The sequence below is a fragment of the Trachypithecus francoisi genome, unplaced genomic scaffold (genome assembly GCF_009764315.1).
Source record: "Trachypithecus francoisi isolate TF-2019V2 unplaced genomic scaffold, Tfra_2.0 Contig01585, whole genome shotgun sequence".
Classification (NCBI taxonomy): domain Eukaryota; kingdom Metazoa; phylum Chordata; class Mammalia; order Primates; family Cercopithecidae; genus Trachypithecus; species Trachypithecus francoisi.
In genome coordinates, this window is record NW_022681444.1 from 8,710,444 (window position 1) to 8,725,163 (window position 14,720).

The 14,720-nt window shown below is 58.4% G+C and overlaps 1 protein-coding gene across 2 annotated transcripts in view; it reads right to left on the reverse strand.

Moving 5' to 3' along the window:
- FIBCD1 (fibrinogen C domain containing 1) overlaps window positions 1-14,720 on the reverse strand; it is a 39,079-nt gene that overhangs the window by 4,184 nt on the left and 20,175 nt on the right. For both annotated transcript variants that reach the window (XM_033190251.1, XM_033190242.1), the window contains one exon: window positions 5,472-5,568. In XM_033190251.1, coding sequence (XP_033046142.1) covers window positions 5,472-5,568 — 97 coding nt within the window. The remainder of the gene's footprint in view (window positions 1-5,471; window positions 5,569-14,720) is intronic.

A 14,720-nucleotide genomic window follows, 5' to 3' on the forward strand; every position in this document is an offset into this window, starting at 1 on the left:
ACACATGTGCTCAGACACCCAACGTGCTTCACTGCTGGTGTGATTACTCTGGATTAAGAGAGCATTTAATGAAATGATTTACAAGTTGGTAGCAGCGAGCGGTATTCCGTCCGCTTCTCCCTCCTGCCTGCCTCTCCCTGGCTCCACACCTCCCGGGGTCAGTGTGTGCTGGCTGGAGGTTGTGCGGATGCTCCCTGATCCCGCCCGGACAAGAAGGCTTTGGTCCCAGTCACCAGGTCCAGGAACCAGGAACAGCTGCTGTGGGAGGAGTCACAGCAAAGCTGACCGCCCGATCCACGTTCCTCCCCAAGGACCTGCCAGAACACGGGCTTTGAGAGCTGGTGTCCCACCTCCCTGACTCTCCTGCTGCAGTCTCAGGGCAGCCGCTCTCCCTCTCTGGGCCCTGGCTCGGCTAGCACAGGACTGACGTGAGGGGCCAGGAGAGCATCATCCACGAAAGCGCAGGCAGGAGGTAATCATGACAACAGCCGCCACCTGGACGGGACTCATGAGGGCCCAGCACCGTTCTCAGCCCTTCGTGCAGATGAGTGAATCCAGTGGAATTAGAGTGAGTCCAATTTAATTACAGAATCCCTGGGCAGCTTTTCTGGCAGGGCTGGCCCACTGCACACATTATCCAGGTGCTGACTGCTGCTTCCCAAGGCCCTGGGGAAGGAGTGCGTATTACTCCTATTTTACAGGGGAGGAAAATGAGGCCCAGGGAGGTTAAGGAGCTGGCCCAGGTCACACAGCTGGTGAGCGGCACTGGTGGGATTTGAACCCAGGCAGAAGGGTTCACTGCTATTCAGACCTTACCCAGAACAAATCAGACGATGCAGGAATAGGGAGAGAGGGAGACCCCCCCTGCGGGGGATGCTGGAAGATTCCTTTTCCCACCACTAAATGGCCACTGGGGCCCAAAGGCCTCCATCAGCCACTCCTCTGGATTGAGTGACCCTTCACGAGCAGTGTCCTGGGGGCTGCTGTGCAGGACGCCCGATGGAGGGGTATGTGGGGACCTGGGGCCTGGGCTCCTCTCCGTCCTTGCTCCAGTCCATGCCACCTCCTCCCTCCCTCGCCTCCCTGCCTGCCTGCCTCCCTCCCTCCGCCTCCCTCCCTCCCTCCCTCCCTCCCTGCCTCCCTCCCTCCCTCCCTCCCTGCCTCCCTCTCTGCCTCCCTCCCTCCCTGCCTCCCTGCCTCCCTCTCTGCCTCTCTGCCTCCTTCCCTCCCTCCCTCCCTCCCTGCCTCTCTGCCTCCCTCCCTCCCTCCCTCCCTCCCTGCCTCTCTGCCTCCCTCCCTCCCTCCCTCCCTCCCTGCCTCTCTGCCTCCTCCCTCCCTCCCTCCCTCCCTGCCTCTCTCCCTCCCCCCTCCCTCCCTGCCTCTCTGCCTCCTCCCTCCCTCCCTCCCTCCCTCCCTGCCTCCTGCCTCCTCCCCCCTCCCTCCCTGCCTCTCTGCCTCCCTCCCTCCCTCCCTCCCTCCTGCCTCTCTGCCTCCCTCCCTCCCTCCCTCCCTCCCTGCCTCTCTGCCTCCTTCCCTCCTCCTCCCTCCCTGCCTCTCTCCCTCCCTCCCTCTCTCCCTGCCTCTCTGCCTCCTCCCTCCCTCGCCTCCCTGCCTGCCTGCCTCCCTCCCTCCTCCTCCCTCCCTCCCTCCCTGCCTCTCTGCCTCCCTCCCTCCCTCCCTCCCTGCCTCTCTGCTCCCTCCCTCCTCCCTCCCTCCCTCCCTGCCCCTCTGCCTCCCTCCCTCCTCCTCCCTGCCTCTCTGCCTCCTTCCCTCCCTCCCTCCCTCCCTCCCGCCTCTCTGCCTCCTTCCCTCCCTCCCTCCCTCTCTCCCTGCCTCTCTGCCTCCTCCCTCCCTCCCCCCTCCCTCCTGCCTCTCTGCCTCCCCCCTCCCTCCTCCCTCCCTCCCTCCCTCCCTCCCTCCCTCCCTCCCTCCCTCCCTCCCTGCCTCCCTCCCTCCCCCTCCCTCCCTCCCTCCCTCCCTCCCCCTCCCTCCCTGCCTCTCTCCCTCCCTCCCTCCCTCTCTCCCTGCCTCTCTGCCTCCCTCCTCCCTCCCTCCCTCTCTCCCTGCCTCTCTCCCTCCCTCCCTGCCTCTCTGCCTCCCTCCCTCCCTCCCTCCCTCCCTCCCTCCTCTCTGCCTCCCTCCCTCCCTCCCTGCCTCTCTGCCTCTTCCTCCTCCCTCCCTCCCTCCCTGCCTCTCTGCCTCCTTCCCTCCCTCCCTCCCTCTCTCCCTGCCTCTCTGCCTCCTTCCCTCCCTCCCTCCCTCCCTCCTCTCTCTGCCTCCCTCCCTCCCTCCCTCCCTGCCCCTCTGCCTCCCTCCCTCCCTGCCTTTGCTCTTGGCTTTCTCCAGCTCTCCCCGCTCTCCCCCTCCTTCCAGAACCGCCTTCAGCCATATTAGCTGCTCTTCCCAGATTCCTTCACCAGCTCCCAGCTCAAATCACAGGGAGCAAGAAAGAGGGCTGATGGCTTGAAATGGACGGGAAACCAGTAAGACCCTAAACCTCACACGGCCACCCCAGTGGATTCCAGCTGGACTAAAGTTCTCAACCTAAAACAACACTAGAAAAACAGAAGAAAAGGCGGGCGCAGTGGCTCACGCCTGTAATTCCAACACTTTGGGAGGCTGAGACGGGCAGATCACGAGGTCAGGAGTTTGAGACCAGTCTAGCCAATATGGTGAAACTCTGTCTTTACTAAAAATACAAAAATTAGCCGGGCATAGTGGTGGGCGCCTGTAATTCCAGCTACTCGGGAGGCTGAGGCAGGAGAATAGCTTAAACCCGGGAGGTGGAGGTTGCAGTGAGCCGAGATTGCGCCACTGCACTCCAGCCTGGACTATAGAGCAAGACTCCGTCTCAAAAAAAAAAAAAAAAAAAAAGAGAAGAAAAACAGAAGAAAAAATAGAGGAGACTTAAAATAAAACTAGGAAGGGAAGGAAAGGACAGCAGGGGCTAAAACCCAGAAAAGATATGAAGAAAAGGGTGGCAGAACTGAGTGCATAAACATCTTAAGTTTCTAGGAAATAAGTAATAACATGACCCCAAAAAAGAAAAAGAAAAAGGTGAAAGACAAATGGCCAGAAGTTAATACCTGTCATGTGTATTGGACAAACGATCGCTAACCTTAATATATAAAGAGCTCCCATGACTCAATAGGAAAAGACAAAGCACTCAATGAGAGGGGATGGGGAGGGTGGTGCGGCAGAGGAGGAATCGGCGCTGTTGACATTCCTGTCAGGCCTCGTCTGCAGGATGCTGGAATCAGGACCTGCTTAAATGCTTCCTCCCGCACCATCTGCGGCTGCTGATAGATTTCAATTAAGATACCATGAGCACGGACATCACCACTGCTCTAGGGGGTGGGTGGTGGCGAGGGCGTGCCTCAGCCCTGCCGTCTTCTCCTTTTCTTTACCCCCAGCTTGGGGAGCCTGAGGCAGGGTCTCCCCATCTCCCCTCCTTCCATCCACCAGGTTCAGGGGATGAGGCGAGCTTGGTTGGGCACCAGTGTGTGGACCCTGCTGGGGCTCCCCCTACCCCAACACACGCGTGCTTGTGACAAGAGACCTCCCCTTCCTGAGCCTCAACTTCCTCATCTCTAAAAGGAGGGGATGACAGCAGGGCCCCCAACTAGGTAGGTGTGAGGTTTTGGGGACGATGCATGGGAAGCGTGTAGCTGGGCGCTCAGTGGGTCAGGGGTCAGCACGGGATGTGGGCATGAAGTCCACATGGGGTGTGACCTTCCCTGTTGTCGGCACCCCCTGGGGACCAGGGCACGGCAGGTTGGAGAGGGCCCTGCCCTCATGGGCCCGGGTGAGGAGGGGGCATGGGTGGCAGATCTTGCCCAGGGGCCTCCATGCACACAGAGGGGTGGTCCCGCCTCGCCACCCCAACCCTGCCTTTGGGGCCACCACCCCAAAGGTGTCACTGAACGTCCTTACAGGCCTGGAGCCTCCCTACCCCGGCTGGTGCCCAGACCTGCGCTCTCAGCCCCTCAGGGGGTGCCTCCCACCAGCCATTCCAGCCCACACCCTTCTCACCCTCTCCTTCCTGCCCAAGCCTCCCCCCACCAGCTCTGACCGCGCACTGGGGAACTTCCCGGATGTCCTCACCCTTCTCACCCTCTCCCTCCCACCCAAGGCTGTGGAGCCTCCGCAGCTTGTGGAACTCCCTGGATGTCCACACGCACCCTGGGGGGCTTAAGTGCAGGAGGACACTGTGGGGCATTCGAGGCCGCCCAGAGGACATTCAGGGCACGCGTCCCCCGGCACCTGTGCGTTTCAGGTATATTCAAATCACTGCAAGGGAGTGACGGCTCCCGGGGGCACAGGATTTCCTTCTGGAGTGAAGAAAACGTTCTGCACCCAGTGATGATAGATGTAGTATTCTGAATATACTAAAAACCATGGGGTCATACGCTTCCACACGGGGAATTTTGTTGTATGTAAATTATATCTCAAGAACAACCAGAAAAATCCACCTCACATCAAGCCACAGCCACCTCCCAAATATATAGGTAGACCTGAAAGTTGTGATTCTTTTAGGAGAGGTTTAGAGTATTTTGTTTAGATAGTGAAATGTTAAGGACTTTCAAAAATTTTTAAATACTCAGTGAATTTTTTTTTTTTTTTTTTTTGAGACAGAGTCTCACTCTGTCGCCCAGGCTGGAGTGCAGTGGCGTGATCTAAGCTCACTGCAAGCTCCACCTCCCGGGTTCACGCCATTCTCCTGCCTCAGCCTCCCGAGTAGCTGGGACTACAGGCACCCGCCACCACACCTGGCTAATTTTTTGTATTTTTAGTGGAGACGGGGTTTCATCGTGTTAGCCAGGATGGTCTCGATCTCCTGACCTCGTGATCCACCCGCCTCGGCCTCCCAAAGTGCTGGGATTACAGGTGTGAGCCACCGTGCCCGGCAATACTGAGTGAATTTAAAGGTAAATAATAATATTGACAGAACCTTCTGAGCCCCTACTTTGTGCCAGGCAAGGACTGTGTCCCAGTGGCGGGAAGGCGTGCAGTTGCCTGCAGGCCCAAACAGGAGCCCTGGCTGGGAGCACCACTGGCTGCTCCTGGGAGTTACATGCCTGGTGTCCCTGGCACCCTTGGGCAGGGTGGTGCCGGGTTCTCCTCTGTCCTCCCACTGCCTGGGATGCTGCTGCCCACCTGCCCAAGCTTACTGGATTCGGGACAGCAAGCAGGTCCCAGGGCGACCCCGGCAGGAACTGACCTCCAAGGGCGTGTGGGACCCTCAGCCTTTATGAGCACTTGGAGCCCACCCACGCCAATCACTTCCATTGGCAATGTCTGGCCTCATTCCTTCTGAATGCCTGTCACCTTCATGCACGACACCTGTGAGCTGGCTCGGGTGTGCCGGGAAACCCAGTCCAAACCCATTCAGGGAGTGGCTGGGACCCAACTGTGTCCGGAAGGCATGGGGAAGAGGCCCACCTGGGCCGGGAGGCGGGCGGGGTGCTCACCTAGCCAGTGCTCCCCAGTGAGTCTGCCAAAGCCGTCTCGGTACGCGTCCCAGCCCCGGAAAAAGTTTACGGAGCCATCCTCCCGGCGCTGAAACACCTGCAAAGGGAAGATGGGGATGGGGCGCTGGCACCAACCACAGCTGGGCCCACCCCGCCCAGAGACTCCTCTCACCCTGCTCCTGATCTGCCCTCTCGGGAGGGCAGGGGCCTGGCTGCCCACTTCCCCCAACAGACCCTGGCCCGGGGCCTGGAAAATAGCCGGGGCTCCAGAGCCTCGTGGTGGCTCGAGGTGGGACCGACCAAATGCCCACAGGCCCCTGAAATGGCTCCTCAGGGAGGCCGAGACGGGTAGATCACGAGGTCAGGAGTTCGAGACCAGCCTGGCCAATATGATGAAACCCAGTTTTTACTAAAAATACAAAAATTAGCCAGGCGTGGTGGTGCATGCCTGTAATCCCAGCTGCTCAGGAGGCTACTCCAGGCCGGGCATTGTGGCTCACACCTGGAATCCCACACTTTGGGAGACTGAGGCAGGAGCATCGCTTGAGCCCAGGAGTTCGAGACAACATAGTGAGACCCCATCTCTACACAAAATTTTTTAAAAATTAGCCAGGTGTGGTGGTGGGCTCCTGTAATCCTAGCTACTTGAGAGGCTGAGGCAGGAGGATCCCTTGAGGCCAGGAGGTTGAGGCTGCAGTGAACTGTGATCATGCCACTGTACTCCAGCCTGGGCTCTCTCAAAAAAAAAAGGTAGGGGGGAGTGGTAGGCCAGGCACGGTGACTCACGTCTGCAATCCCAGCACTTTGGGAGGCCGAGGTGGGTGGATCACCTAAGGTCAGCAGTTCAAGACCAGACTGGTCAACATGGTGAAACCTTATCTCTACTAAAAATACAAAAATTAGCCGGGCTTGGTGGCATGCACCTGTAATCCCAGCTACTCAGGAGGCTGAGGCAGGAGAATTGCTTGAGCTCAGGAGGCAGAGGTCACAGTGAGCTGAGATCATGCCACTGCACTCCAGCCTAATCCCAGCTACTCAGGAGGCTGAGGCAGGAGAATCACTTGAGCTCAGGAGGCAGAGGTCACAGTGAGCTGAGATTATGCCACTGCACTCCAGCCTGGGTGACAGAGCAAAACTCTGTCTCAAAAAAAAAAAAAAAAAAACGAATCTCGGTGGGGTGGAGGAAGGTCAACTTTGGGGCCCACCTCCAGCACTTTGCTCAGGGCCTCAGTTTCCCCAATGGTGAAATAAAGTGGGGAGGGGGCAGGGTCCTAATATCTTTTTCCAGGTCAAAACAAAACTGAACAAAAGTCTATCCTCCAGTGTTGTTTTTTTTTTTTTCTGAGGCGGAGTCTCGCTCTGTCACCCAGGCTGGAGTGCAGTGGCGCGATCTCGGCTCACTGCAAGCTTCGCCTCCCGGGTTCCCGCCATTCTCCTGCCTCAGCCTCCGGAGTAGCTGGGACTCCAGGCGCCCGCCACCACGCCCGGCTAGTTTTTTGTAGTTTTTAGTAGAGACGGGGTTTCACCGTGTTAGCCAGGATGGTGTCGATCTCCTGACCTCGTGATCTGCAAGCCTCGGCCTCCCAAAGTGCTGGGATTACAGGCGTGAGCCACCACACCCGGCCTATCCTCCAGTTTTTGAGAGCCAAGAGCACCCCCACACACCGCAGGGTTGGCCTCCAGAGCCCCATCCCTCAATAAGCTCCCTTCCCCCAAAACAAGCCTGGGCGGGGGTCGGGGTACTGGGAAACCGGAGTCCAAGTGGCTGCTCAGGGGAGGACGAGGAGCCCACAGCCGGCGGGGTGTGACTTGGGTACCAACGAATGCCCAGGCTGCCTCTGTTCTTCATTTTAATAACATTCTTGATTTGGGAGTCAGGAATCCCATCGGTTAAATTGCTTTGAAATAATACCACACTGGTCCTGGCCAGAGCTGCCTGGAGTATTTACAGGATCCGCTGACAATCCATCCCGGCTGGCCTCCCCAGCCCTTCCAGCCCTCTTTCTGTTTAACAAGCCTTTTCCTGCTTATTCTCTAAGGCAGCTACCGCGGCCCGGCCGGCCTCCATCTGTGTCAGTCTGATGTGTTAGAGATCTGGCTGCGGCACCGGCAAGCTGCCAGTTTCATTACTAAGCAGCCTGATTTCAGTCGCTTGGAACTGCCTGGGTGCCCAGTCTGACCCGAGGCGTCTGCCGTGTGAGTGTTTGCCGATGCTCTGAGCCCTCAGGGACATGTCCGTCACGGCGTTTGGGCAGCTCTGACGTCAGGGAACTGGAGGGAGATGACACCTCCTTTTTCGTGCTTTGCTGCCTCAAACCTGGCCCAGCTCTGAAATCTGAAAGTCCTCAGGAGTGACCGGCTTGGGGCAGAAGGAAATTCGATCAGGCTTGGGGAGATCTGAGGAGCAGTGGAGAGCCGTATTGACGGCTGCATATTGGGACCCTGAGCACGCACCTTTTCAAAGGCCTAATCCTGGCAGAAGCTCAGGCTCTCCCCTGAGAAGGCAACGGGCAGCGGGAGCCTGTTTCTGAAGGAGGAGGGGAGCTAGAGGGACCAGCAGGCCCGAAGCCCCCTGGGATGCCTGGCTGGTATTGGCCGTCGGTTGGGCCTCTGCCCTAGGGATTGGGGACCTGGGCATACTCAGTGCTCTGTTCCATAAAGGAGTTCCTGAAGGCAGGGGTTGTGTATCTGGGTTCCAGGGCCCCAGCTTTGCCTTAGAGAGCCCTGGCAAGTACCCCCACCTCTCCGGGCCCCAGCACCCACATCTGTAAAGCAGAGATCATAGCCACACCTTCCTCCCAGGCTACGACCATCCACTGAGAATAAGCTCAGGCCTGGCACATAGGTGTTCAGCAAGTGCCAGCTGGATGGAGAGTAACAGCACCAAGGCCCAGGCCTGGGCGAGGGCTCCTGCCTCCACTGCGCCTCTCCCGGACTCCGGCCTCCACTCTCCCCCAGCCCTCCCGAGGGGTCTGTCCCAGCCTCTCATTCACACAGATGTTCCACTGAGCATCTCCTGCCAGGCACCAGCTGCAGAAGCCAAGTCAGCAGGTACAAGGTCACGGTTCTGCCCTCAGGGACCTTAGGGCAAAGGAACACAGGAGACACCGTGCTCAGGGGACCCCAACCCAGTGAGAGGCAGGACAGACTTGGAGGAGGGGGAGAGAGCAGGTCTGGCCAGCAGGGTGGCCCTGGAGGAGGGGCAGGGTCCTGGGCCCTGTGTCTGCCTGCTGGGCAGGGCAGGAAATGCAGGGAAGTAGGCCACAGTAGGGGTGGTGGGGAGACCCCAGCAGCCTGTGGACATGCCCAACCAGGGGCGGGTGGGCTGATGTACAGGTGCCCGGCTGTGCCTCTTCCAGAAGGCTCAGAGGGACCATCCAGAATGAGAACAGGAAGCTCTGGTACCCCAGAGAGGACAGCCTCCGAGAGGATCCCCCAGGCTCTGCCTCCAGCACTCACTCCCACCCCGGGATGCCTGGAACCAATGCTGCCACTTACGGAACTCGCCAGACCCCAGCCCTGCCCTGACTCTTCAGGATGTGGCCGGAGGGGCTGTTCCTGCCCCTGTGTCCTGGCTGATGGGATGATGGGCAGTCGAGACTCAGCGTGGGGACTGCGTGCTCTCTGCATGCCCTTGTCCCTCCCCAAGCCCAGGCGCCCCACCCTTACAGGGCCGAAGCTCGGACCCTGGCCAGAGGCCAGGCGGCCGTGAGCAGCAGAAAGCAGAGTCCGACTACATCTTGTGCCTTTAGTCCCATGACCATCTGGACCTACCCTTGCTGCTGGCACCTGACACTATGTCCACACTCACGCTTGGTGGCAGGTCCAATGACCAGGGTGGCTGCAGCCTTGAGTGTGCCCCCCTACCCAGGCCTCTGGTGCCAAGAGCTGGTCCCTGCACCCACAGTTCTCGGCCCCTTCTTTCCCACTGCCCTCCCAGTCTGGGTGTCAATTACAGTGACCCCACCATCCCCCCGGGGCTCCTCCTTGGTGCCAATCAATTGGGGTGAGCACACCTGGCCCCCTGCCTTTGCCTCTGCCCAAGAAAGGACACTAAAATCACACATGGCTGGCACTCCTGTCCATGGATCCCAAATCAACACCCACTTAGAAACAGCAGCAGTTGGCCGGGCGCGGTGGCTCAAGCCTGTAATCCCAGCACTTTGGGAGGCCGAGGCGGGCGGATCACGAGGTCAGGAGATCGAGACCCTCCTGGCTAACACGGTGAAACCCCGTCTCTACTAAAAATACAAAAAACTAGCCGGGCGCGGTGGCGGGCGCCTGTAGTCCCAGCTACTCGGAGGCTGAGGCGGGAGAATGGCGTGAACCCAGGAGGCGGAGCTTGTAGTGAGCTGAGATCCGGCCACTGCACTCCAGCTCTGGGCGACAGAGCGAGACTCCGTCTCAAAAAAAAAAAAAAGAAAAAAAAGAAAAAGAAACAGCAGCAATTAGCCGGGAGCGGTGGCCCACACCTGTAATCCCAGCACTTTGGGAGGCCGAGGCTGGCAGATCACCTGAGGTCGGAGTTCGAGACCAGCCTGGCCAACATGGCGAAACCCCATCTCTATTGAAAATACAAAAATTAGCCAGGCATGGTGGTGGGCACCTGTAATCCCAGCAACTCAGAAGGCTGAGGCAGGAGAATCACTTGATCCCGAGAGGCGGAGGTTGCAGTGAGCTGAGATCCCACCACTGCACTCTAACCTGGGTGACGAAAGTGAGACTCTGTCTCAAAAAAATAAAAAATTAACTGCAGCAGGTGTCAGCCAACGTGGGCACTTTACCGTGTGCAGTGATGGACTGCGGACCCCCTCTCGAGACACCAAGACACACCGTGGTCTGGCCTTGGAGAAGTGACCTGCAGACTGACCATGTCCCAGGGAGATGCAGCCGACGTCACCACACTGGCACACGCATCCAGACTCCAGACTTAGCTTAATGCAGAAGGACATGCACTGATATTTTCTTTTTTCTTTTCTTTTCTTTTTTTTTTTTTTTTTGACATAGAGTCTCACTCTGTCATCCAGGCTGGGGTGCAGTGGCACAATCTCAGCTCACTGCAACCACCGCCTCCCAGGTTCAAGCAATTCTCCGCCTCAGCCTCCGGAGCAGCTGGGATTACAGGCGCCTGCCACCACGCCTGGCTAATTTTTTTGTATTTTTAGTACAGACGGGGTTTCACCATCTTGGCCAGGATGGTCTGGAACTCCTGACCTCGTGATCCACCTGCCTCAGCCTCCCAAAGTGCTGGGATTATAGGCGTGAGCCACCGCACCTGGCCTTAGTGCACTGATATTTTCTATCGTGTAGTACTCCACTCTATTTGACTGGGAAAATAATGTTGATCAAACCGATTCACTTGATTTTGCCGGTGGCCCACAGAGTAATGCCACAGTTTGGGAACCGCTGACAGCCTTTGCCGTGGGCTGTCCTGATTTCTTGGTTCAAATCCCGAGTGACCGCCTGTGCCGGGCCCTGTGCTAGGATCTCAGGCTTGGAAACCCTGCCCCAACCTCGAGCCAATGACAGCCCAACGTGGCCTGACTAGTGCAAGTGCCAAGCACAGTCCAGATCACCAGGTGGGTTCTCCAAGCTTCCCCCATGTGGGAGAATGTTTAGTCTGACTCTGAGCCCACGATGAACTGCAGCTGTGACTTTATATTTCTGGCAAACAGCTTCAGCGACGCTGGACCTTGGTGACGTCGGACGCCTGGATGTGGCCAAGCACAGAGGGCTTTAATTACAGAACGAGGACCAGTGGGATGGGAGGACAGAGGGAGGAAGTGAGGAAAGGATCCAGGCGTCCACTTCCCCTTCTTTCCGCCCCACCCACCAAACATGAATCCCCACTCGGCAAAAAGGGGCGGGGAGTCTGGGCACGGTGGCCCACGCCTGTAATCCCAGCACTTTGGGAGGCTGAGGCGGGCAGATCACTTGAGGTCAGGAGTTCGAGACCAGTCTGGCTAACATGACGAAACCCCAACTCTACTAAAAATACAAAAATTAGCTGGGTGTGGTGGCGGGCTGACTGTAGTCCCAGCTACTCGGGAGGCTGAGGCAGGAGAATCGCTTGAACCCGGGGGGCAGAGGTTGCAGTGAGTCGAGACCGCGCCACTGCACTCCAGCCCGGGCGACAGAGGGAGACCCTGTCTTGAAACAAAACAAAACAAAATGGAGGCAGGGAGCAAAAGACAGAGAAACAAAAATTACTGATTCACTGTCAGGCCAAAATATGAATTGGTCCAGCTCCGGGGGCATCTTTCTTGGGTCCTGGCTGGAAAACGATTGAGTAGAAACACTCACTGCGGCCGCGGCCTCTTGGGCGGATGCCACGAGTGGGAAGACAGACAGAGAGTGTTTTCTTGGTGCGGATTCTCAGAAGCCCGCCACCCGGTGCATCTTGGAAGGTGCCACTTAGAAGGGCTCTGCCAAGGGAGAGCTGGGCCCACATGGTCCTGCAGATGGTGTTGGGCGGGTTCAAAGGAAGGAGTGACAGCTCTGGACGCAGAGGAAGGAAGACAGCAGCAGCCACCGACGGCCCTGTGTTGTCAGACAGGGCCCGGGGACCAAAGGAGGCAGAGACGCCTCTGGGCTGCTACAGCCTCACGCTCTGCAGGTTGCATCCTGCCCAGGGCTGCCTCTGCAAACAGACCCTGACCAACCAGCTACTGCTCTGCCACCATGCCCAGAACATGCAGCTGGCGTCCTGAGCACCAAGCTGGGCTCTGTGGTCACCCCAGCACCCGGCCAATGCCTTAGAGGATGATCACGGCCTGGCCCTCCCTGCCACAGCCCTGGAGGGAGGGCTGGTGCTCCCATTAAGCAGATGAGAAGACTGAGGCTTAGAGGAGTGGGCAACCTGGGTGTGCAGGGCTGAGATGGCCAGAGGAGTGGGGATAACAGTGAACGCTCACTCCCAGGGAGCTCCCTGGGCTGGCACCCAGGAGACCTGAGTTCTACCCAGACTCCAGCCAACAGGATACGTGGCTTCTCCCCTGCAGAATAAGGGCTCCTGCACAGCACCCCATGTGTGCTTGGGCTCACAGGGATGACCTTGGCCCTCAAAGCTCACAGCCCCATGAGAGACAGACGCACAAGCCAGCAGCCACAGGGCGAGCAGCTCCCACCCTGGTACATTCCTCCAAACCCCAGGCCTCAGTTTCCTCATCTGTAAAGCTGGGATTATAAACGCCTCAACCCACAAAGTTTTGATGAGAATTAAATGCGCTGGTGCACAGCATTCAACAGAGCTTGCTGGGAACCCTGAGAAGGAGTGAGTCCCTCTCCTGGGGCAGTTGGAGGTGGTTATCTGGGAGGGCTCCCTGGAGGAGGAGATGCCTGGCTGAACGGCACATTAAGCAGGGCCTTGCCAGCTGGTCAGAGGAGCTGAAACCCAAGGAATGGGGGATGAGTGGGTCCAAACCCTATGAGATTGGGAGAGAGGGTCTCCGATGCCTTAGAACGGCCCCCTGGAAGCAGCAACTGCAGTTTTTCCTAGACTGTGATGAAACTGATGCAGAAACCAGTTACAGACAGGACTGCGTTGGTTGTGGAGCTGTGGCCTCCACCAGCCTCGCCAGCTTTCTGATCAGGTGATTCTCAGAGGAGGGCAGAGGGGTCCTGGCAGAGGAGGATTCATGTTTTTAAAGAACAAAGAACTTGGATGTGTGCACTACGGCAGCCCTTCACAGGCAGCCCTGGGGCGGCTCTGCGGCGTTCCCAGGAGTCTGGCTTTTCCTTAACAACTTTCTGGACACCTCTGGGCAGTGCCCCCAGGGAAGCCTCTGGGCTCAGTCCGGAACAAGGCAGAGCTGAGTTCAAATCCTGACTCTGCCTCTCACAGGCCACATGACCTCGGACAGGTCGCGGAACCTTTCTAAGCCTGTTTCTCTCTGCCTAAGCCCCCGCAGAGCCGGTGGGGAAGACGTAACGAAGTCAATGCCTAACTGGATGGCACACAGTAGGTCTAACCAACATCACCACCCTCCCTTCAGAGCCAGCTGCTGAGCCCAGAAGGAAATCGGACCCACTCCTTGTTTTTGACTGAAAATGGTACCCCCGGGCTTGGCACCCTGCCGTCATTCCCAGGCTTGGCAGTCGGTGCCTGCCGGCTCTTGGCACAGCACTGCCAAGCTGCCGTTTCTTGGGTGCTGAGCCACATCGGGCGCGGGGCTGGGCCCTGCACGTGCATTGTCCTATTTCCGTTAAAAGTTTGAAAGATCCAAACTGCTCCCAACAGAGGCATGCTTGCTCTGCACGATGAACCAAGGAAACGTGAGGGTGTTGTCACCAGTCACCGGTCACCTCGCCATTATGAATGTGTGTGTGTGCTGAGGACCCATTCCCCAGGCAGGGCGTGGGCCAGGCAGCAGCGTGGGGACACGGTGGCCCATCAATGTCACAGCAGATCCCCTGCCACCACTGCCTCTGGGACAAGAAGGGCTGGCCACAGCTGCAGCCCAAGTAGAAAGGAGCTAACATCTCATCTACTGGACCCCGAGGTCCTGCTGCTCAGCCTCCCCAGCCAAGGGGTCCAGGCTGGCACCTGGGGAGGTCCCGGGAGCTTCTCATCCCTCCCCAAGCCTGAGCCTGCTGCTGGGCTCCTTTGATGCCGTCCATGCGAGGGCAGGATTTTCCTCCCTGCCTGGAGAGCTCAGGTCGGGGGAAGTGGGGGGTCCGTTCCAGGGGAACCAATTACAGGCAGATGTGTACTGGCTGACCTCGCACACAGGAAGCACCTGGCGGAATACAGGGCCACATAGAATAGGGTTTGGGCCACTTGGCACCGTGGTGTTGGGAGACGTTGGCTGTGCCTGGGATCGGAGCAGGCGGGTATAGGGTCCTATCGTGGCCACTCCAAGTCCCTGCTGAAGGACATGTTGATCTGGACCCAGGGTGTGTGATTCCGGCCAGTGACTATGCAATGATGAGGGCTTGGCAATCAGGCCTAGGGGACAGCGCTGCCCCCGGCAGATTGCGGTGGGGACAAGACTGTGTAGCAGGACAGGGAGCCTGGGTGGGGGCGGGGAGTTCAGGCGCTGAGGCCCTCCTTCCGCCCACCTGCAGCAGATTCTGGGCACAGCCACCCCATTCCCCAGGCCCTGCAAGGCAGGCAAGAGGGTCACCCCACTGGACAGATGAGCAAGGGGCCCTCCAAGAAGGGATATGACCCTCACATCTCACACAGCCAGGGGCGCTGGGGGTGGGGGGTGGGGCTGGCAATGGCTGGCTTCATCCCACTCGGCACCT